The sequence below is a fragment of the Trachypithecus francoisi genome, unplaced genomic scaffold (genome assembly GCF_009764315.1).
Source record: "Trachypithecus francoisi isolate TF-2019V2 unplaced genomic scaffold, Tfra_2.0 Lachesis_group2, whole genome shotgun sequence".
Classification (NCBI taxonomy): Eukaryota; Metazoa; Chordata; class Mammalia; order Primates; family Cercopithecidae; genus Trachypithecus; species Trachypithecus francoisi.
In genome coordinates, this window is record NW_022681465.1 from 151,228,884 (window position 1) to 151,252,260 (window position 23,377).

Consider the following 23,377-nt stretch of genomic DNA (forward strand, 5'->3'; position numbering starts at 1 on the left):
ACATTTTAGTCAGTAGAAAAAGTTCCCTGGATCTAATAGCTAAATCTCTGAAAAGCGGGTGAGGAAATGGAAGAAAAGGATTAATAATAATAATACTTATTGAGTACTGTGGTGTGACCAGACCTGCTAAAAACTTTTCAAGATCACCTCACAAATCTATAAGGTCTGTATTATAATTACTACCATTTTAGAGATGACTGAAAAACTGAGAGCAATAGTGGTTTGCCCCAAATTCCCCATCTAGTTAGTGGCACAGCTTATTTATAGAGTCCCTATAAATCCCAGTTAGCCTGGGACAGTTCCAGTTTACATCTTGAATCCTGAAGTAATAATGAATGGTATCTCCTGCTCCATTTCAAAAGTGGACTACACAAATTATATGGTCACTCTAGCTCAAGGTTTCTTAATCTTGGCACTACTGACATGTTGGGCTGTAAGATTCTTTGTTGTAGGGGTTGTCCTGTGCATTGCCAGGTGTTTCACAGCATCACTGCCCTCTACCCAGTCGATGCCAGTACCACCCTCCACTTCAAGTAATGAAAAGCAACAATGCCTTCAGACATTTCCAAATGTCCCCAGGAGGGCAAAATTGCTCCTCAGAACTTACTGCATCTAAAGCTTATATTTATACAAATTTAACTACAAAAGGACAAAACAATCTATTTGTTACAACTGAACCTATGCAGTAGAGTGGCTGGCATACACCCTGTACTCAATAAAGTTATTTATTTTTGTAGAAATGGGATCTCACTATGCACCCAGGCTGATCTTGAACTCCTGGCTTCAAGCCATCCTCTGGCCTTGGCCTTCCAAAGCTCTGAGATTACAGGCACGAACCACTATCCCTGACCTAAAAGTCCATTTCTTTGGGGTGTCACTTGGCTTCCCAATTGTAGAGAGGTGCAGGGGCTAAACAAGTAATGAAAAAGATGCCTAGAAGGGCTCTAGTGATAAAAATTGGTTTGTTGTGGCTGGGCGCAGTGGCTCATGCCTGTAATCCCCGCACTTTGGGAGGCTGAGGCGGGCAGATCACGAGGTCAGGAGATCGAGACCATCCTGGTTAACACTGTGAAACCCCGTCTCTACTAAAAATACAAAAAAATTATCCGGGCGTGGTGGCGGGTGCCTGTAGTCCCAGCTACTCGGGAGGCTAAGGTAGGAGAATGACGTGAACCTGGAAGGTAGAGCTTGTGGTGAGCCGAGACAGCGCCACTGCACTCCAGCCTGGGTGACAGAGTGAGACTCTGTCTAAAAAAAAAAAAAAAGAAAAAGAAAAAAAAAGTTGGTTTGTCGCATTTCTTATTAGAGAAGACTAAAACAGTGGTAACTACAAAGTAACACAGCAACTTCCTTGCTGCCCATTCTATTTATGTAAAGTTCGAATCTTGATTCCATTGGGGCTTTTGCCTTAGTAATGGACATAAAAGCTAACGTTGATAGAGAGTGTTACAGTGAGTTTCATACTGCAGCAATCTTCTTAGTATTAATTGCTTATCAGTGTTCTATTTCCTCCTAGTCTTATACTTAGAAATGACCACCATTTCTTTCATACCACCATTTTCATTTATTAGCAATAACAGAGGAAATACCAATAGCACCAATTCAAAATGAATCCACATGACGTGTTTTATCCTTACAGCTGTAATAACTAGTAACTAACATGGATTGGAAAGCACTTCGCAAATGTAAAAAGTGCTGTACAGATACATTATAATTATCATCATTAATAAATTAGCCCGATTCTCCTAGTTCAAAAGGCACGTAAGGTCAGATACATGGGCTTCAGTGGGGCAAAATGATCACAACCTACAATGTGGCAATGGTTCACATATGTTGGCAACAAGTTTTACCCCATGCAATCCTGCAGAGCTGAAATTACACACCCTTCAAAATATGGGAGAATGAAGCTAAAAGTAGACAAGACAGTTTTTTTTTTAATTTAATGCTTTTTTTTTTTAAATAACAGACTCCTACCTCTTTTATATTAATGCCTAAATAGATAATATAATTAATCAGACTTCTAAATTGTACATTACAACAAAATTAAAATGCCTTATTTAAGGTGACAGCAAATTTTATTACTTTCTATGAGCTGATACTTCAGATACCATTAGAATTTCAAAGCATTCTGCAACTTCAAAGAGGTCAGATTGGTAAAATTTGTGCTTGCACACCCTCATGGAATATTGTCAGTATTCATTCCAAAATTGTTACTAGAACAAAACAGCTTTATCCATTCCCTTGCCAGCAGAAGTCTTGGCAAGAGATGGCTCTTGGCTGGACCATAAATAAAATTCCTTGAATCACCAGTATCTTGATTTAAGAAAGAAATTTTACTGTGTCTTTCATACACAAAAGCTGATTAACAATGGTTAAAAAAACACTACTCCACTTTTTCACAGGTGTACAAAAGGAAATATAATGGAATTACATTCAACAATAAAGCTTAAAGTTCACTCTAGGTAATAGTTGCATTAACATTCACATACACAAGCACAGAGTAAGTATATTTCAGGAGTCTTATCATAGCATACAGCATACATATGGGAGATTGATTTCAGGTAACATCATAGGTGTTAGTAAGATTAGCAATTCAGAGTGTTATAGAAAAGGAAAACTAAACCAAAGAGAAGGTGTAGGCTAGCACACCAAGACAAGTCAGAATCAGAAGACTGAAAAATCTGCTCACTGTATGAGAAAACAATATTTTTCTTCAATTTTTGGGTCTTGATATAGTTGGTTAGAGAAGGTTGTGTATCAAAGTGCACATAATTGTTTCTTAGAAAAGAGAGAGAGAGAGAGAGAGAGATCATTTTATTTAGTAATACATGCAAGAGGCAGCCCCAGAGTGACCTGAAAGAGTAAAGCTGTGATTGGCAGGTGGCCGATATAATACAGATGTTTCAGACAATTCTCTTAAAGCACTTCTGTAGCAGCAATGATCATTTAAATGGCTGTAGACTGAATTCTCTTTTGAGAAAAGTTTAGGGGAACTGTATTCATATTTCTCTTTAAAGATTTATAGCTATAGACTTTCTCTTTTTTTAAATAAATCTATGAAACAACGAACAGCGAAAGGTGAGGTGTCGGGGTTTTCTTTTGCTTTTGCATAAGTATTGGAAAAGGATCTGACCTTTTCATAAACATTGTGTGCAAAAGAATTTTTAATAAAGTGAGCGCAGGACATGTATAGGAAACACATCAGATCTGCTTCTGTTTCCCAGGGTGGTTCTCTGTTAAAACACTGGACTGTTGACTCGCAGGTATGATGCAGATTTTAGGTATAATGACATCACAGCCAACAGACTTTAGGGTCTCCTAAAGCCTTGTCAGTGGGGGTAGTTTTGTCTCCTAGAGGGTGGCCACCACCTCTTGAGTTGTAAGATTTAGAAAGTCTGGTCCCTTTTAGTTTACACTTCCCCTCCACGCTGATAACTTCCGCTGTTTATTTGTCTTTGTTTTCTTGCCTTCCTTGTACCAATTAGTCTAAGCTGGCCCGTCTCAGCCAATGTCTGGCACTCGCATACCCGTGGTGGCCACACATACCCAGTGGCCACAAACACCCAAGCTGCTCAATCTCAAAACTTTTCAGCCTGCCCTGCAAGTGTCATCAAGACAGGATCCCCGGAGCACAGGGCAGAGAGTCCAACCTCTCACTGGCGGGGCTGGGAAGCCTCTCCTTTGCGGCGGAGGAGAAAGGAAACTTGGGTCTGCTTTTTAGGTTCTGAAAACAAGCCAGAGTGGAGAGAAAGAGTTAACACCAGACTTAGTAAAGCTTTTACGACAAAACCTGTTAAATGCGTTCTAGACAGACACAGGGAACTTTCTGCAGATTTCTGAGGTCTCTAAGAGGGCTCACATAGATAGGAAAAAGGAGCAGGGAGTTGCTACATGGGGGAGATTTGCCATTATTACAAAAACTGGCTAAGTGGCTTGTTTCCATTTGAGGACCTCACTGGTCACTGTTGTCAGTCGTGCTGTTCCCTTTCTCTTTTTTCTCCTGGGTCTTGTTACCCTTCTTCTTTTTCTTCTTTTTCTTGGTCTCCTCCTTTTTGCCGAAGGTTATGAAGTCACTTTTGTCAATTTGGTTGTTAGTAGGCTCCTGCCGGATGGAGATGATTGCAGGAGATCCTGGGATAATGAATTTGTCTGGCAACTCACCGGGACCGGATTGTTTGGGGTTGCCTGGTCCGTATTTAAAGGTCCAGCTGTTGCTGTTGACACCCGCACCCACTGGAGGGGACACTTCTCCTGCCTCTGGTTCTGAAAGACAAAACATTACAAATCATTAATGGGGCCAACACATGCTCTTGACGCTACACTGCTGGTAGAGTACAGAAGTACTGCATAGGCAGGTTGAGCCTCCCCAAAAAATCATGAGTTGTTTCTTCAAGTCTGAGGGCAAGGCAAGTGTTTACTTATGTATTTATTTGTTTAATTTTTTTGAGACAGGATTTCCCTCTGTCACGCGGGCTGAAATGCAGTCACTGCAAGCCTTGACCTCCTGCGCTCAATCAATTCTCCCATCTTAGCCTCCCAAGTAGCTGGAACTATAGGCACAAGCTATTATGCCAGGCTAACTTTTAAAAAATTTTTTTTGTAGAAATGAGATCTCACTATGTTACCCAGGCTGGTCTCAAACCTCTTGGAGCTCAAGAGATCCTCCCACCTTGGCCTCCCAAAGTGTTGGAATTATAGACATGAGCTACCACACCCAGACAAGGCCAGTATTTACAGACAAGCAAGAGGGCAGGTTTTTTCACTAGGATACCAAGAATCTGCTTTATAGTAACATATGTTTGGTTCTTTGTGAAGAATTTCCTAAAGAATACAGTTGTGATTATCTTGACTGGGAATGAGACGGGAAAGATACAGGCTAAAGGCAAAATATGCTTCTTTTAGTGTCTAGATTAAACTTTGGCTATAACTGTATTAGCATGTCTATTTTGTCCAAAAAAGAAAAATTAGTTGAATCAATTATTTGATCCGAATTTTATTGTAATAACCTTGAAGGGTGGTGGGATGGAGCAGAGGAGAGATGGGAATACACAACATAAGAAGATGGAATCCTGTTGTAAATTGAGCCTATTAGTTTAGATAAAAAATTGGGAGCCAATTTTACTTTCCAAGCCAAGTTCCTTCCCTCAATGTGCTCACAGTCTAGTTGGGACATACACTCAAGCAACTAGAAACCAACTTAATACACACAATAACTAAGGTGTATGTAAAGTATTGCGGGACTCCAGAAGAAGAAATTGTTAATTATACTTGAGAAAGTTAATGGGGTTCCAGAGGAGGTGAAATCTGCCCTGAGTCTTGGGAAAACGATTATGCATCCACAGGAGTTTTCAATAGAAGACATTCCCAAGAGTCTGGTTGGAAGACATACCATAAAGTATACCAGTGACTTCTAGAAGAGTAGAAGTCAGAGCTAGAGAGGAAGGGTAATGGTCTGTGTGGGCAAAGTGATCCCAGTGGCCATAACATTGGAACTCTGACATCATAGCAATGTTTATGTATTTGACACTGCTCCTTTGGTTGATACGTGAAAAGCTCCATCAAATAAACTGTTTATGTTCAATTATAGTTTAGGGTTGTCTACATCTCCTATTTCAATTTCCTATTACTTCTCAGTCTCCTCTAATTTGGTGTCCCTGAGCAGTAATTTTCTAACATAACTCATGTCAAGTTCATTATATTACTTCCACAATCAATGGTCACATTTTAGTCCTCATCTTATCAAACCTCTCAGCAGCATCTGTCATCCCCTTCTTGAAACACTTATTCTCATGAGTTCTTTGTCATGTAGGACAATAACCCCAATAAGTTCTCAGATGGACTGGACCCCTGTTACAAAAGGCAGATTAACAAGAAAAAAAAGCAAACAGAAGTTTATTAACATGTATATTTCATATATACATGACAGACACCCAGAGAATGAGTGGTTCTCAAAAAGGTGGCTTAGATTTCCAGCTTATATAGCATCTTCAACAAAGAACAGTAAATTTTTTAAAAAGTGTAAGACAAAGGAAAAGACCTTTAAGGACCTTGAAGGACTTTTGAGTCTCTAATGGGTGGCTGCTTGGGGGAAGGCAAATGAATGGCAGATAAAGGCTAATTTGTAAAGCTTGTAATGTAGATTCCTCCAGTACTATTTCCAGGCCAATAAGAGTCCAAAGTTGTCTTCAGTGGTAACCTTTGTTCTTCCTGGTGGTAGGAGGCAGAGGAGGGAGGTAGAAGCAGGATAACTTTTGTCTTTGTAAATTTATGTTCTTTTAGGCAAATAGAGGGAGGGCAGAAGACCCCTCCTGTATCTGCTTCTTTTATTATTATTATTTTTTATTTGAGATAGAGCCTTGCTCTGTTGCCCAGACTGGAGTGCAGCAGTGAGATCTCAGCTCACTGCAGTCTCCACCTCCTGGGTTCAAGTAATTCTCGTGCCTTAGCCTCCTGAGTAGCTGGGACTACAGGCACATGCCACCATTCCTGGTTTTTTTTTTTTTTTGGTATTTTAGTAGAGATGGGGTTTCATCATGTTGCCCAGGATGGTCTCAAACTCCTGAGCTCAGGCAATCTGCCCACTTCGGCCTCCCAAAGTGCTAGGATTACAGGCGTGAGCCCACTGTACCCAGCCTGTATCTGCTTCTTTTAACTTGCCTTCAGCTCAACAATCCTTCTTATTTTGGGACAGCATATTCTGGCCCCAGACTGGCCCTGGACAGTCAAAACATTCTCCTGACCTTTCTCTCTGGCTGTTCTTTGTCAGTTTCCTTTTTCAGTTTCTTTTTTTTTTTTTTTTTTGAGACGGAGTCTCGCTCTGTCACCCAGGCTGGAGTGCTGTGGCCGGATCTCAGCTCACTGCAAGCTCTGCCTCCCGGGTTCACGCCATTCTCCTGCCTCAGCCTCCCAGGTAGCTGGGACTACAGGCGCCGCCACCTCACCCGGCTAGTTTTTTGTAGTTTTTTTTAGTAGAGACGGGGTTTCACCGTGTTAGCCAGGATGGTCTCAATCTCCTGACCTCGTGATCCGCCCGTCTCGGCCTCCCAAAGTGCTGGGATTACAGGCTTGAGCCACCGCGCCCGGCCCCTTTTCAGTTTCTTTGTCAGTCTCCTCATCTGTGTGTAGAAGCTTCCTTGGGTTTGGCCCTAGACTCTCTTCTGTATTTTCTCTTCACTCTCTCCTTTTGGGATCTCAGCCATATCCATGGATATAAATACTATCTGAATAAGCTGATGAGATGCAGACTTATATTTTAAGCCCACATCTCTCTGTGCTCCAATCTCATGTGTAACTGCCTATCTGGTATCCCCAGTTGGAAATCTCATGGGCATCCCGGACTGAAGGAATCTGAAATCAAACTCTTGATTCCTCGAATCTATTCCTTTCTAAATCTTTCCAGTTTCAGTAAATTACAACCCATTTACCCCATTTCTCAAGCCAGAAAGTTCAGAGCTAATTATTCATTTTTCTCTATTCTATTCTTCTTTCTCCATTTATAATACATCATCAAGACCTGTCATTTCTGCTTCCTAAATATATCTTGACTCTGCCCTCTTCTCCCAATTTTCACTGCCATCACTCTTTCAGGACACCATCATCTCTTATATGAATTGCAGCAATAGTCTCCTTATTCAGTCTGCTTCCACTTTTGCTTCTCTCCAACCCTCCACACAGTAGCCAGAGTCATCTTCATTTCTTAAAGTCTCTCTTTAAAAATTAAAGTATAACAGCCAGGCATGGTGGCTAACACCTGTAATCCCAGCCCTTTGGGAGGCTGAGGTGGGCAGATCACGAGGTCAGGAGATTGAGACCATCCTGGCTAACACAGTGAAACCTCATCTCTACTAAAAAATACAAAAAATTAGCCAGGCATGTAGTCCCAGCTACTCAGGAGGCTGAGGCAGGAGAATGGTGTGAACCCGGGAGGCAGAGTTTGCAGAGAGCCGAGATCGCGCTACTGCACTCCAGCCTGGGCGACAGAGCAAGACTCCATCTAAAATAAATAAATAATAAATAAATAAATAAATAAATAAAATTGAAGTATAACATACATATAGCAAAATCCTTTAAAAATAGAAATCAGATTATATCACTCCTCTGCTTAGGCTTTCTATTGCCTTGAGAAAAAAAAAACAAAAACAAAAAACTCCTTACCATGATACATAAGTCCCTTCAATAATCGGATTTTTACTTCTTCTCCACTCTCATCTACAAATCTCCCTCTTACTATTATACTCCATCCATACAGGCCTTCTTTCAGATCCTCGAATACTCTTTGGAGTTGTCTTTTGTTGTTGTTTGTTAGAGACAGGTTCTCACTCTGTCACCCAGGCTGAAGTGCAGTGGTGCAAGCATTGCTTGCTATAACCTCAAACTCCTGGACTCAAGCGACCCTCCTGTCTCAGCCTCCCAAGTGTCTGGAACTACAGGCCACCATACCTGGCTCCTTGGAATTGTTTTTACTTCAAGATCTTTACACATCTGGTTTGCTTTTGTCTTGAATGATCTCTTACCCATTCTTAGCATGACTCCTCATTCTTCAAGTCTATGTTAAATGTAACCTCCTCGGAGAGGCATTCTACGACATTCCTAGCCAAACAGCACCCCCTTAGCCTATTAGCCTCTATCACTGTAAGATTCACAAAGGCAAAAAATACATCTGTTTATTCACCAATGTATAACCAGTGCCTAGCACAATTCCTGGCCCATAACAGGTATTTAGTAAATACTTGCTGGATGAATGAATGAAAGGACTGATGTGAGAAGTAAAAGTGGTACCCACTCTTTAGCAGACCAAACAACTCTCCAGTGAGGCACTTTTGGGGTCCCTAAAGACAACGAAGTAATGTATGTAAAGTGCTAAACTTGATGCTTAGCACAATGCAAGAATTCAGTAAATGGTATCACATATGGGCAATTATATATAATGCAGCTCTTGGGGCCTAGGAGGCCAAAATAAAGATACTACAAATTTACAGCAGGCAGTGAGGAGAGGGGGCAAGAAATTTTCTTTTCTCTTCCAAACCCTTTTCCTTACACCATGCTTCCCCTGGCAGAGCTGACACAATAGCACTTTAGGGATGAGAAACAATTTTTTTCTCTGAGACTACTGTCTTTGATCTATCTAAGTTAATCAAATCTGCAATTGAGCTCAGCCAGAATCTGCCTGTTTAACCTTTAAAATACAGGTCCTGTCTCTGAGAGACTGAGAAAAGAGAGAAATGTCAGGCCTCTGAGCCCGAGCTAAGCCATCATATCCCCTGTGACCTGCACGTATATATCCAGATGGCCTGAAGCAACTGAAGATCCATAAAAGAAGTGAAAATATCCTTAACTGATGCCATTCCACCATTGTGATTTTTCTGCCCCACCCTAATTGATCAATGTACTTTGTTATCTTCCCCACCCTTAAGAAGGTTCTTTGTAATTCTCCCCACCCTTGAGAACGTACTTTGTGAGATACACCCCCTGCCCACAAAACATTGCTCCTAACTCCACCGCCTATCCCAAAACCTGTAAGAACTAATGATAATCCCACCACCCTCTGCTGACTCTCTTTTCGGAGTCAGCCCGTCTGCACCCAGGTGAAATAAACAGCCTTGTTGCTCACACAAAGCCTGTTTGGTGGTCTCTTCACACGGACGTGCGTAACAAGAAATGTATTTAAAAGCCTCTGATTTGGTGCCTAAAATTGGGTTTCAGCACCACTCCACAGTCCTTTAGTTGCCCTCAGAGCCCAAAATGGAAATTTTTCTTCAACCATAACCAGGACTCTGCATGAGGCCTAAGCACTGTCATCTGGAAATGTGGAACACAGAGATATCTTCATCTTGCAGAGTTAAAGGACATTAATGGCTGTGTGTATTGGCAGAGGGAGCCCCTCACAGCAGGACTGCCAAGAGCTAATCCACTTTAACATGTCACTGAGCTTCCTGGTTCTATATGACTCAGCCTAAACTCCAGGAAGCGGAGATCTAGTCAGGTGCCTCCTCCACATGTCCAGCTTCCGCAGAGCAGAACAAGGTGTGGTTTCTCCAGTCCCTCACAGACCACTGTGCCTCACCTGTTCTAGTTGTTGTATAAACAAACATCTCTGAGAGCTCAGCAGCATGTAGACTGTGACTCATTCCACGTAAAACAAAAGCTTAAGGATCTGATAAACACTGACTGGCCTCCTAATCTGAGTTCCTTTTGGCTAAGAGCACTCAAGACACTTGTCTGGCTTTGCCTATAAAATGTCATGCCTTTGGGGCAGAATCAAGGAGATACTCCCTTTTGAAGAAGATGAAAACGGAAGAAGCACATTTCTACCCCTAACCCCAATCAGGGGCCAGGCTCAGCAAATGATCAAAGAAATGTTTCTTCTTTCAGTGCTGCCTCCTTTCCCTTCTAGGATCTCTGGCAAGTCCCCTCCCTTACGCTCCCAGGGTCCTAGCTCACCCTCAGGCAAAGACAAGACTGAGGATGCAGTCAAGACTCAAATGAATGGGCCTGTTAGAGGCTAGAAAGAGGATTTCAGACAATATAAATCTGGTACGGGTCTGAATCTTTAGGCAGAGCCCTTCCCAGACTATAGATTACAACCCAATAGGATTTAATAGGATTTAAAAGTTTATTTAACAGAGTACGATCATAATTATACAAAATATGGTTTTGTTTTTTTATTGGATTAGCCAATATCTTCACAATGGGTAGGGATACATTTTAAAATCAGAACAACCTATATTTTAATAAAAACATACAGATCTTCACTTCTACTTTAAATACTGCCCTCTGGGGCCAGGAACGGTGACTCACACCTAAAATCCCAGCACTCTGGGAGTCTGAGGCGGGTGGATCACTTGAAGCCAGGAGTTCAAGACCAGCCTGAGGAACATGGTAAAACCCCATCTCTACTAAAACTACAAAAATTAGCCAGACTGTGGTGGTGCATGCCCGTAATTTCATCTACTTGGGAGGCTGAGGCATGAGAATCACTTGAACCCGGGAGGCGGAGGTTTCAATGAGCTGAGATTGCACCACTGCATTCCAGCCTGGGCGATAGAGCAAACAAACAAAAAACCCTGCCCCTGGAAACAGCTGGTGACTTCATGTCATCCTATAATCCAATTTGGGCACTTCCCTTAGGCACTGCCCAGGAGTCTTTTTGGCAAAATTTCCAGCTTTTCTTTTTCATGCTAAACTAACCCTGGCTGTCTGAGTTGATGGAGTTGAGCCTCAGGGACTAGGAATGTTCAGGTCAGAGGCTTTGCCAAGGCAAATGCCAGGAAAGGGCCAGAAGATTGTGAAGCAAATGCCAGGCCTGTTAAACTCACCCTCATCCCCATTTAGAACTGTTTTGTTAAGGCCAGGAGGGCTTTTCTGATTTACACTGACTTTCCCTAATAGAAGAACATAAATTATTTTTGACCAAGGATACTATTTTCAGGAAAGCTCTCAGAGGGGCATGTGCTGGAGGGTGTTTTAGGGTGTTCGCTTTTCTTTTCTTCCCTTCATCTTGCTTTGTTCTCTTTCTGTTCTTGAGGACTTGCCCTGGTTCTCTCACTAGTGCATAGTCCTGAGCCATTTACATAAATATCTCTGAGCCTCAGTTTCCTCATCCATAAAATGGAAATGATCCCCTTCCTGTCTACATCACAGGGTTGTCGATGTAGTTAATATTTATTGTGCCCTTCCTGTGTGCGCGCAACAGAGTTAAACAGATCTACAGGCCATATAGGTTTTGGTCCTGACAAGAGCCCTATGAAGCAGATACTTCTAATATCTCTGTCTGTGTTATGTGTCTGTTTTAGAGATGAGGGGACTAAGGACCAATGGTCACATGGTCACTAACTGGTGGAGCCTGGAACTCAAAACTAGGGAATCTGACTCCAGCTAGGAGACTCAGATCCCGAGCTGTATAACAAGGTCATCCTTTGAAAACCCTAAAGCGTTATACAAATGTGCCAATTATTATGGTTATTGCCTGTTTTGTTACTACTATTTGGGAGGCACAGAGATGCCAGCAGGAGCCCTAAGCCAGAATGAGATGAAAGAAGGAGTGGAGGTGGGGGAAGGGGTGCGGATGCAGCCCGGGCTCCAGGTTTCGGCTCCGCCCCTTTGGTCCCCATTCATCCCTTTGTTACCAGCTCTGGGATTTCAGTGCCGAGGTTAATAAAGAGCTTCCAGAAAACCCATCATTTTGATTAAAGCCGGGGACTATCTTGCCAGACAGCACTCTGGAGCCTGCCTACCGCCCACTCTGCTAAGTCAGTGCAGCCGGCAAAGGCTATTAAATGATTACAGTCGCTTCCGGCCCAGCCCCAGACAGCTCCCCGGGACTGCTCGTTCTTCGGCGCGGGCAGCTGTTGCTGCCTCTGGATGTCCAGGAAAGAGTCAGGGCACCGAAGGCTGTGCAGATTCTGGGTTTGCAGATGAACTTTCCGCGCAGGGACACGCCGCCTCTCCCTCCTCCTTATTTCCGCTCACCACCCAAGTCAGCCACTGCAGTCTTTTTCAAGCAGCCCCGATTTCTTTTGCTCCTTCTTGGCTTTGGGCATCAATTTAATCAACCTCTCTCTCTGTCTCCCTCTCTGTCAGAATTTGGCCGATTGTAGAATGATAGTATATACCCAGGCTCACCAAAAGGCAAAAACCATCCGCCATCAACCGCTGAAACAGCCCAGGATGTAAAACATCTCAAGCTCCTTCCCCACCCCCTATTTCGCCATCTGTGGGGTTTGTTGGACCGACTGGGCAAGCTCCGCCTTCTCCCACACCTTCACCCCCAACCCCAGCCAGTCCTTTATGAATTGAGCAGACCTAATCTGAGTAATCACAGCCCACGAAACACAGGAGAATCATGGTCTGAAACCTAAATCCTGTCCAGGATCAGAGAGAGAGGGACGAAGCTAAGCTCACCTGGGCTAGCATTTCCAGCACTTCCCCTCTGCTGCTTAGTCCTTCAATAGACAGTGGAAAGACTTTTCCATGGAAACAAGGGAATGTAAAAATATACTCCCTGTTCTCTGTAAGATCTTAGGCTCTGTAATCAGAATAGTAGGCTTAAACCTGGCTACATCATGTAAATTATGTGATGTTTGGCAAATTATTTCATATCTCTGGGCCTCAGTTTTCATCCGTAAAAAAAGATCATAGTAGTGCCCATCCCATAGGGTTGTTATAGATTAAATGTAACTATCCTTATACAGCACATAGCATAAGTGCATGGCACAAAGTAAACACTCATTAAATTTTACTTATTAAGATCAGAGCAGCAGAAGATTCATTTGTTTAAGGACTATTGATTGCTTATGGATTAGACAATTTATTGGGTATTTTGCATGTATTTAATTTTAAATGATTTAATTACAATTAATTAAAGCTATTATTATAAATTTATTTATCTAAATACATATGTAAAGCATATTTATTTTATTAAAAAGGACTCCAAAGGCTTAAATTACAGCAAGATAATTTGTCCTAAATCACACAGGATTTTTTTTTTTTTTTTTTTTAGAGACAGGGTCTATATTGTTGCCCAGGTTGGAGTACAATGGTGAGATCATGGCTGACTGCCAGCCTGGACCTCCTGGGCTCAAGTGATCCTCTCATCTCAGCCTTCTGAGTAGCTAGGACTACAGGTGTGTGCCACTATGCCTGGCTAATTTTTTTTTTTAACATATAGAGTTAGGGGCCAGGCACAGTGGCTCATGCCTGTAATCCCAGCAATTTGGGAGGCCGAGGCAGGTGCATCACCTGAGGTCAGGATTTTGAGACCAGCCTGCCCAACATGGTGAAACCCTGTCTCTACCAAAAATACAAAAATTAGCTGGGCATCGTGGCGGGCACCTGTAATCCTAGCTACTCGAGAGTTTGAGGCAGAAGAATCACTTGAACCCGGGAGGAGGTTGCAGTGAACCAAGACTGTGACAAGAGCAAAACTCCGTCTCAAAAAAAAAAAAAAGTGTGTGTATATATATATATATAGAGAGAGAGAGAGAGAGAGAGAGAGAGAGAGAGAGAGTGAGAGAGAGAGAGATAGGGCCTTGCTGTGTTGCCCAAACTGGTCTTGAACTCCTGGCCTCAAGCAGTCTTCCCACCTCTGCCTCCCCAAAGAGCTAGGATCACAGGTGTCAGCCACCACATTCAGCCCCACACAGGGATTTCATAATGAAGGTGAAAAACTATTCTCACATTGACTCCTTGGCTCAATAATCAAATAGTTTTTGTTTGTTTTGTTTACTTCTTGTGAAGCCTTGGGAATGAGGGAAGAGACAGAGCTGAGCTCCATTCATAGGCCTAGCATTCTGATCTATAGAGCTGCTGGGAGAGTGGTGCGTGTGTGATTAGATGTCAGGCTTAGCAATGGGGAGGCCAATCTAATCCCACTCCCTAGAGGCCACTAGACCTGCTACTCCTGGGTGTTTCACCCTCTTTGGGTGGAATGAGTTGAGCTGGAAGAAGATTTTTTGGCTGTTTGGTGCGCCAAGCTACAGCTGGGCTAATTTTCAGTAATCTTGGAGCGGAAGAGATAAATACACTTGGCATATTTTTGAAGCCACAGCTCTTGCTTTGTGCCCAAAATAACTCTGCCATTTCTAGGTTAAGAGTATAAAGACATCATGTGCTGTGAACCCAGATTCAAACATTGGAATGGCTGGTCTCCGTAGTTAGCTAAAAAAAACCCTCACATTTCTTCTTTCCGTGAGTCCCCCGCAACCCAGCAGGGCTCAGGCTGCACAGTTTTCTCTACCTTGTTTCCTGGTTGCTAACATCCCCTGGGATGTAGGGAAGGCAATTTCCCTTTAGAGTCTCTTCTCAAAATACCCCCTCTTCAGTTGGCTGTCATATCCAGGGGGTAACACAACGCTTAAAATGTAGGTTCTTGGGTAACATAGACTTGAGTTGGAATCGGCTTCACCACTTATTTGTTGAACTTTGAGCGAGGCACTTGGCCTCTTAGCTCCCATTCTTTCATATGCAAAACAAAGATAACAATAACCATCTAATGGGATTGTGAGCACTAAAAAGAGACAAGGCTTATAAATCACACAGATCAATGTCTGTCATGCAGAAACTCTGAAATAAAGAATGGGTATTATTACTATGTAGTATTCCTTTACAAATCCAACTCCCACTTTAACCACCTATTCCCAAATGTAGTACTTTCAGAAATTCTCTTTTCCAAGGACTCTCTCCCCATCAGGCTCTGCTCCTCCTAGGGGATTGAAGACTTTGGGCTGTGACATTTTCCAGCTTAGAAATGGTTGCTAGGTTACTCTCCATAGCCCTCTGAAGGAGGAAGTGAAGGAGGCTGCTTAGACATGGTGGAAAGCACACTGGACGAGGTATCAAAGTCTTGGGTTCAAATCTCAGCTCTGGCATTCTGCTTTCTACTATTTTCTTTCCTTTTTTTTTTTTTTTTTTTTTGAGAGGGAGTCTCGCTCTGTCGCCCAGCTGGAGTGCAGTGGCCAGATCTCAGCTCACTGCAAGCTCCGCCTCCCGGGTTTTTTTTTTTTTTTTTTTTTTTTTTTTTTTTTTTTGAGACGGAGTCTCGCTCTGCCGCCCAGGCTGGAGTGCAGTGGCCGGATCTCGACTCACTGCAAGCTCCGCCTCCCGGGTTCACGCCATTCTCCTGCCCAGCCTCCCGAGTAGCTGGGACTACAGGCGCCCGCCACGTCGCCCGGCTAGTTTTTTTTGTATTTTTAGTAGAGACGGGGTTTCACCATGGTAGCCAGGATGGTCTCGATCTCCTGACCTCGTGATCCGCCCGTCTCGGCCTCCCAAAGTGCTGGGATTACAGGCTTGAGCCACCGCGCCCGGCCCGCCTCCCGGGTTTTACACCATTTTCCTGCCTCAGCCTCCCCAGTAGCTGGGACTACAGGCGCTCGCCACCTCGGCCGGCTAGTTTTTTGTGTTTTTTTAGTAGAGACGGGGTTTCACCGTGTTAGCCAGGATGGTCTCGATCTCCTGACCTCATGATCCGCCCGTCTCGGCCTCCCAAAGTGCTGGGATTACAGGCTTGAGCCACCGCGCCCGGCTCTACTATTTTCTAGGATACTCTTTGATTAACACTGACTTACAGTTTCTTCATTTGTAAAATGGATATAATAGCTACCTCCCAGAGGCATTGTTATTTATTCAACTAAACTTATATTTACAAGGCCAGGCACGTGGCTCACGCCAGTAATCCAGCACTTTGGGAGGCCAAGGCAGGCAGATCACCTGAGGTCAGGAGTTCAAGACCAACCTGACCAACATGGTGAAACCCTGTCTCTACTAAAAATACAAAATTAGCCTAGTGTGGTGACGCAAGTTTGTAATCCCAGCTACTTGGGAGGCTGAGGCAAGAGAATCACTTGAACCCAGGAGGCAGAGGTTGCAGTGAGCTGAGATTGTGCCATTGCACTCCAGCCTGAGCAACAAGAGCAAAACTCCATCTCAAAACAAAAAACAAAAACTTATTTACAATAAATTAGACATTAAATTAGGAATTAGGGATATAAATATGAATAATATTAGGACAAGTACTCTGTTCTCAAAGAATTACAGTACAGTGGGAGGAAAAGACAAGTAAATGAATAAATACAATAATAGTTTTAAAGGATAAACAAGATAGATAAATTCTGGCATAAAGATGGCATTAAACTTTCTAGAGACGGTGTGTGCAGTGGTTAAGAGCACAGACTCAGAAGTCAGACAATTCTGCTTCAGATTCTGGTGCCCTTACTAGATGTGTGATCTTATTTAATCCTATGGGTCTCAGTTTTCTTAGCAGTAAAATGGGTATATTAATACACAAATTTCTGGGTGTGGTTATATAGATTAAAGGAGTTAATACTTATAAAGTGCTTAGAATAATACTTGGCACATAGCTTAACTGTTAAATACAGGTTAGCTATTATGATTCACAAGCAAATTTTCTCCTCTGTTTGCTCTAGCATTTTTAACTGTGGAGGTTAAGTCTGTTGATGATGACGTCACTGAGTTAAGTGACATATAGCACTAGCTCGAGGTGGGGATGGAAGGCTCAGAGGGAAGTATGTAACAAGTGCAGTTCAACCACAGGTAAGTGAATGCCAATTTGCCAATTTGATATTTTTATATCCTATGATTCTGTAATTCTACTTCTGTAAGTTTATCCTATATAAATACTAGTAAGCACGCATAAGAAATATGTATAAGAATGTATATTGCATTGTTTAGAAAACATAGATACCAACAGGAAATTGGATAAATTATAATACACATATATAACATAGTACTATACCCTTACTCAAGAAGATTGTGGCAAGTCTATATGTACTGATAGAGAAAGGTGTTTGTTAACATATGCACACACACAAGCTGTATAATATGTATAGCATTATCCCATTTTGCTTTTCGAAAATCTCTATATAGTCATGTGCCCCATAATCATGTTTCCGTCAACAGTGGACCACACATATGACAGTTGTCCTATAAGATTATAATAATATATTTTTATTGCACTTTTTCTGTGTTTAGGTATGTTGAGATACACAAATACTTATCATTGTGTAACAATTGCCTATGGTATTCAGTATAGTAATATGATGTACAGGTTTGTAGCCTTAGAGAAATAGGCCATATGATAAAGCCTAAGTGTGTAGTATGCTATACCATCTAGGTTTATGTAAGTACATTCTATGATATTTGTACAATGAAAAAGCTGCCTAACGACACATTTCTCAGTGTATCCTCATTGTTAAGTGATGCAAGAAATATTTGGAATAGTGAACCCTAAAGTAAACACGGAAGCTGGGTGGTAACGATAGTTTCAATAATGATGTCAATATAGTTTCATCAATTGTAATGAATGTACCACTCTGGGCAGGATGTCACTGTGGCGGGGGTAGGGGGCATTGTGCACGTGGGAGAGCAGGAGTGCATGAGAACTCTCACTTTCTACTCAACTTCTCTGTGAACCTAAAACTGCTCTAAAAAGTAAAGTTGATTAATTTCAAAAAATATTGGAGGATAAACACAAAATTGTTAACAGTGGTTGCTTCACCAAAGGGGAGTGGGATTGAGGGAAATAAATATTTCTATGCAAATAATGCTGTATTGTTTAATACTTCAACAATGTAATTCTATTTTATTTTAAAATACATTAATTTAAAATGTAGACATATAAAGAATTCTAGAGATACACGCTAAATTATTGGTAGTGGTTACTTTTGGAAAGCATGATTGGATGTAGGGAGTGAGGCACTACTCATTTTATTTTAGTCCTGCACATATATAACTTGTTATGACTTTTGTTTCTTCTGTAATTAAATCAAAGAGAGAGAGGTTCAGAAGAATACTAGCCCGACATGGTTCAAAAACTAGCCTGGACCCAGGATTAACTACATAATTTGCAGGAACCAGTGAAATTTGCCAAATGAAAATGGCGGGAGGGGGCCTTTGTTAACAAATAATTAAGAACTTCAAGACAGTGACAGTATATCAAAACACACAGGGCCTTTCTAAATGCTGGGCCCCAAGAAGCCCGTCTTGCCCAGGCCTGAGCACTACTGGGTTCCTCCCTTAGCACCACATCTTAACACTGACTATTCCCAAAGGTTTCACACTGCCTGCCCCACCTGAAAATCTATGAGGCATCATTTTACCTGACAACAAAATGGCTTCTGACTTTGGTTGGGTTTTCAAACTTTTCTTCTCTACCCTCCCCCCTTACTTTGTTACAATCTGTGCTTCTTAAAATTTGGCAGCAATCCCAGGCTCTGTGTTGCTGTGTCACTTCTCAGACTTGAGCAACCATTTCTAGACAAGTAGTGATATCCGTGCATTGAGGATATAAAATGGAGGTGCTGTCAGCACACTGCAGTATAAGGAAGGCAAGATAATAGGAGAACCCTCTACCTTACCCTGCATACTTCCATACCATCCCATGTAATCTAGCAAAAACATTTTGAATCCCCTTTACTGTGTGCCAAGCACTGTGTTAAGTGCCAGGAGCATTAAATTGAGTAGTAATAGTTCTGACGACATTTTTGAGTGGCTACCATGAACTAAGCATGGTTCTAAGCATTTTGCATGCATTATCTCATTTAATACTTACAACAGCCTATGGTCTCTCCTCTTTTACACATTGATAAATCTGAAGCACAGGTTGCACAATTATTAAGTTATATGATAGAAATGTGAGGCACTGTGCAATGCCATGCTATCTCCCTTCAGAAACTAACACGAGACAAATTTTAAACCTGCCCTTCACTCTCCACATTTTCTCAGACATGACATATCAAATCCACCAGGATTACCTAAGAACATTTCCAAGGCCCGCCCTTCTTTTTTTTTACAATAAAAAAAATGCTGCATTTACTTCTCGTTTTGATTCTCCTTTTCTAAACACTCCAGAGTTTCCAATATTTGGTTTGGGAGAAGAAAAACACTAAGTTGAAAGCTCATAGCTCATCTTGACATGTTATTCAGTACAGTGATCCCCCATTATTTGAGGTTTGATTTCTGAGGCTTCAGTTACCCACAGTCAACCTTAGTCTGAAAATATTAACTGAAAAATTTCAAAAATAAACAATTCATAAGTTTTAAATTGCAAGCTTTTCTGAGTAATGTGATGAAATCTCGAGCCATCCTGCTTCATCCTACCCAGTATGTGAATCATCCCTCTGTCTGGCCTATCCATGCTGTCTATGCTACTCACCTGTTAGTTCACTTAGAAAGTGTCTTGTTATCCGATTGGCTGTTTTGGTATCAAAGTGCTTGTATTCAATTTTACTTATTTTACTTATTTACTTATTTTACTTAATACTGGCCCCAAAGCACATGAGTATTGTGCCTAGTTTATAAATTAAACTTTATCATAGGTGCGCCTATGAAAGAACATAATGTATATAAAGGTCAGTACTAAATAAGGTTTCAGGCATCCACTGAGGGTCTTGGAACGTATCTCCCGAGATAAGTTGGGACTGCTGTAGGTTGATTTTTGAAAATTCAGTAGAGTAAAGGAAACTTAAAAGAATCTTCTTTCGGCCGGGCGCGGTGGCTCAAGCCTGTAATCCTAGCACTTTGGGAGGCCGAGACGGGCGGATCGCGAGGTCAGGAGATCGAGACCATCCTGGCTAACACGGTGAAACCCCGTCTCTACTAAAAACTACAAAAAACTAGCCGGGCAAGGTGGCGGCGCCTGTAGTCCCAGCTACCTGGGAGGCTGAGGCAGGAGAATGGCATGAACCCCGGAGGCGGAGCTTGCAGTGAGCTGAGATCCGGCCACTGCACTCCAGCCTGGGCGATAGAGCTAGACTCCGTCTCAAAAAAAAAAAAAAGAATCTTCTTTCCTAAATATAAACAAACCAACTAACCTTCTAGTGGCTCTCCATGGCCAACAAATGAAACTACAAATTATTTAGCAGGACGTTTAAGGTCCTACAAAATCGGATTCCAGTCTACGTTTCTGATCTCATTTCGTAACACTCTTTATCCCACCACATCCATCAAATGCACTCATCCTATTAACCCAGGCTATACAATTCAGTTTATTTGTTTTTTGTTTTTGCATGCACACATTGTTTCCTTTGCCTAGAATTCTCCTCCTCTCCACATCCTACTTGCCATCCTGCAATGCCCAGTATTTAAAATTTTTTTTCGAGACAGGGTCTCATTCTGTCACCCAGGCTGGAGTGCAGTAGTGTGATCTCGGCTCACTGCAACCTCCGCCTTCCAGGTTCAAGTGAATCTCAGGCCTCGGCCTCCCAAGTAGCTGATACGACAAGTGCATGCCATCACACCCGGCTAATTCTTATATTTTTTTGTAGAGATGGGGATTTGCCAAGTTACCCAGGCTGGTCTCAAACTCCTGGGCTCACACAATCCACCCGCCTCAACCTCCCAAAGTGCTGGGATCACAGGTGTGAGCCACTGCGCCCGGCTTCAATATCCAGTATTAAATGTCAAATAATCTCTGACTTAGTCCCCTGAATTTCCAATTCCATCTTCTGGGGATCCATGACATCCACTGTTCATGGTTGCTAAGAGTGTTTAGGCCCTGCGAAAACAATCTGGGGACTGTCTCAAGAAAGGCAGAACAGCTTACCTTATTCACCTAGGGTTTGAACTGATTATAACATAGATAGACGCTGGGTCCCATTCTGGACCAACAGGCCCTGGTGGTTTGTCCCAGCTTCCTTCCCCTTCATTGACCCTGCCTATGTAGGGCATTATCATGGTCCTTATCACATGACAATGTAATATTTCCATCATATTTCTTTACATTTCTGCCTTCACCATTAGATTTATAAGTGCAGGACTGTGTTATATTTAATATTATATTTGCATCACCTAGAACAGAGCCTGACCTGACCTAAGTGCTTAATAAATGTTTGATGATGACTACAGTCATGCATCACTTAACAATGAGGATATGCTCTGAGAAATGCATCACTAGGCATTTTTGTTGTATGGATATCATAGAGTGTACTTACACAAAGCTAGATGGCATAGCCTACTATGTACCTAGGCTATATGGTATAGCCTGTTGTTCCTAGGCTACAAACCTGCACAGCATGTTACTGTAGAAAATACTGTGCAACTGTAATATAATGGTAAGTATTTGTGTATCTAAACATAGAAAAGGTACAGTAAAAATATGGTATTACAATCTTATGGGACAACTGTCACATATGTGGTCCATTGTTGACCAAAGTGTCGTTATTTGGTACATGACTATATGTAGAGGGTCCCAACAAAATCTACATTGGAGCCAAGCCAAGAAAAGCATCCCTAGAAAGGATACTATATACTTCACTTCTTTATCTCTCTCTCTGTGTGTCTCTCTCCCGTGTGTGTGTGTGTGTGTGTGTGTGTGTGGTGTGTGTGTGTGTGTATGTGAGAAAGAAAGAAAGAGAATAGGAATGAATAAGGATTTTAAAAGAGAAATGCTGATGACGGTGGTTAATGATGGGGTTCCAGGGACATGGCTGGGAGGTGGTTTTTGTGAGGATCTTCGTAGTGCCCTTCAAATCACAAACATTTAGAAGGTACTATCCTGGAGGCAAGGTTGTGACCCTGGGCAAGAAAAGACCAAAGAAGCTAATTTATTTCTCTAAATCCCCAGATTCAGAGAGAACATACGAAAAAGCTAAAGAAATTAACTTTAGTGAGTTTCCCTCTAAAGAAATTTCCCAAAGGCAAATATGTAGAATCGATTTATACTTGTTGCAACAGAAGGAAATTGATGTGACACTGACCGCTGAATAAACACAGCCCTGCTGACTGCAGACTGCAAGAACAGCAGTTGGATTGACATCTTGGTGACACAAGCAGCCCACAGGGGATGCTGGACTCTGGGGAGACTCTTTCATGGGTCCCATGGCCTAATCATTGTCAGCAGTATAAGGGGTGATTTCATCTCCAGAGAGAGCTACTATAAGCATGGAGAGGGCCTAAGCTTTGGAGATATCCAGCTTGTTTAGAATCTCAAAGAAGGAGCTAGAGTGAAACTGGGTTGTTTATACAAAATGCTCCCAAAAAACAAACACATCCTTAGGTACATATGCATCCATAAAATTGACCCCGAACCATCCTATCCTCCTATCCACAACACAGGAAGCATCACAGGAAAAGCAAGTGGGATTTAGGAACATTGGCAGGAGCATTACCCACCCCTCAACCCCTAATACACACATACACACCAATCAGGCTCTTTCTTCTTTTTTTCAGGGAAGTTCTGGATATAATCAGCTTTCACTTAGACACAGACGCTAGATGCATACAAGGCGGGCAATATGTGTTGCTCCATTTCCTGGCATCACTTGTGACAGTGACTTTTCCATTATCTACCATGCCCCAGGATTGAATCCTTACAGATTGGCCTCTGGGTGATCTAAAGAGTACTGTCCTCTGCTGCCTGCTCCCAACTCTTGGAACAATATTCTTAAACCTGGGGCAGAACAATATCTCTAAGTCCAGAACACAATAATGTATTGGGAACTATTTTTCTCCTCTCTCCACATTTCCACCTTTGCTCTTGGAAAAGGGAATGCCCACCAAACCAATATCCCCATCCTTTGCAGGTATGTGCTAGGAAAAGAACTTTTCATCTTTCTTCTACTTCCTTCCTTACTCTTCCCAGGAAGGAAGAGTAGTTTATCTGATTGGGTAGATCACTGAAAGCATGATTTAAATGGATCATGCTTCTTGACTGAGCAAAGTTAGCATCATCAGTCACTGTTCTTCCATGACACATCTCATCTTAATTCTCTTTCTCTATGCTAGTTCATTCTCTACTGAAATTAACTTACACACACACACACACACACACACACACACACAGCCACCTCTGCCTGAATATGAAAAACCATGTGGTAGGCAGAATAATAGCCCCATCATAATGACTGCATCCTAATTTTAGAAC

General features: G+C 42.2%; 1 protein-coding gene across 5 annotated transcripts in view; it reads right to left on the minus strand.

Moving 5' to 3' along the window:
• Positions 1 to 1,544: 1,544 nt before the first annotated feature.
• Positions 1,545 to 23,377, minus strand: part of LOC117065729 (protocadherin alpha-C2) — a 161,997-nt gene continuing 140,164 nt past the window's right edge. For 4 of the 5 annotated variants that reach the window (XM_033180920.1, XM_033180919.1, XM_033180917.1 and 1 more), the window contains exon 4: positions 1,545 to 4,263. In XM_033180920.1, the coding sequence (XP_033036811.1) occupies positions 3,953 to 4,263 (311 nt within the window). In that variant the 3' untranslated portion in view covers positions 1,545 to 3,952. The remainder of the gene's footprint in view (positions 4,264 to 23,377) is intronic. The other variant, XM_033180918.1, reaches the window with a different exon arrangement.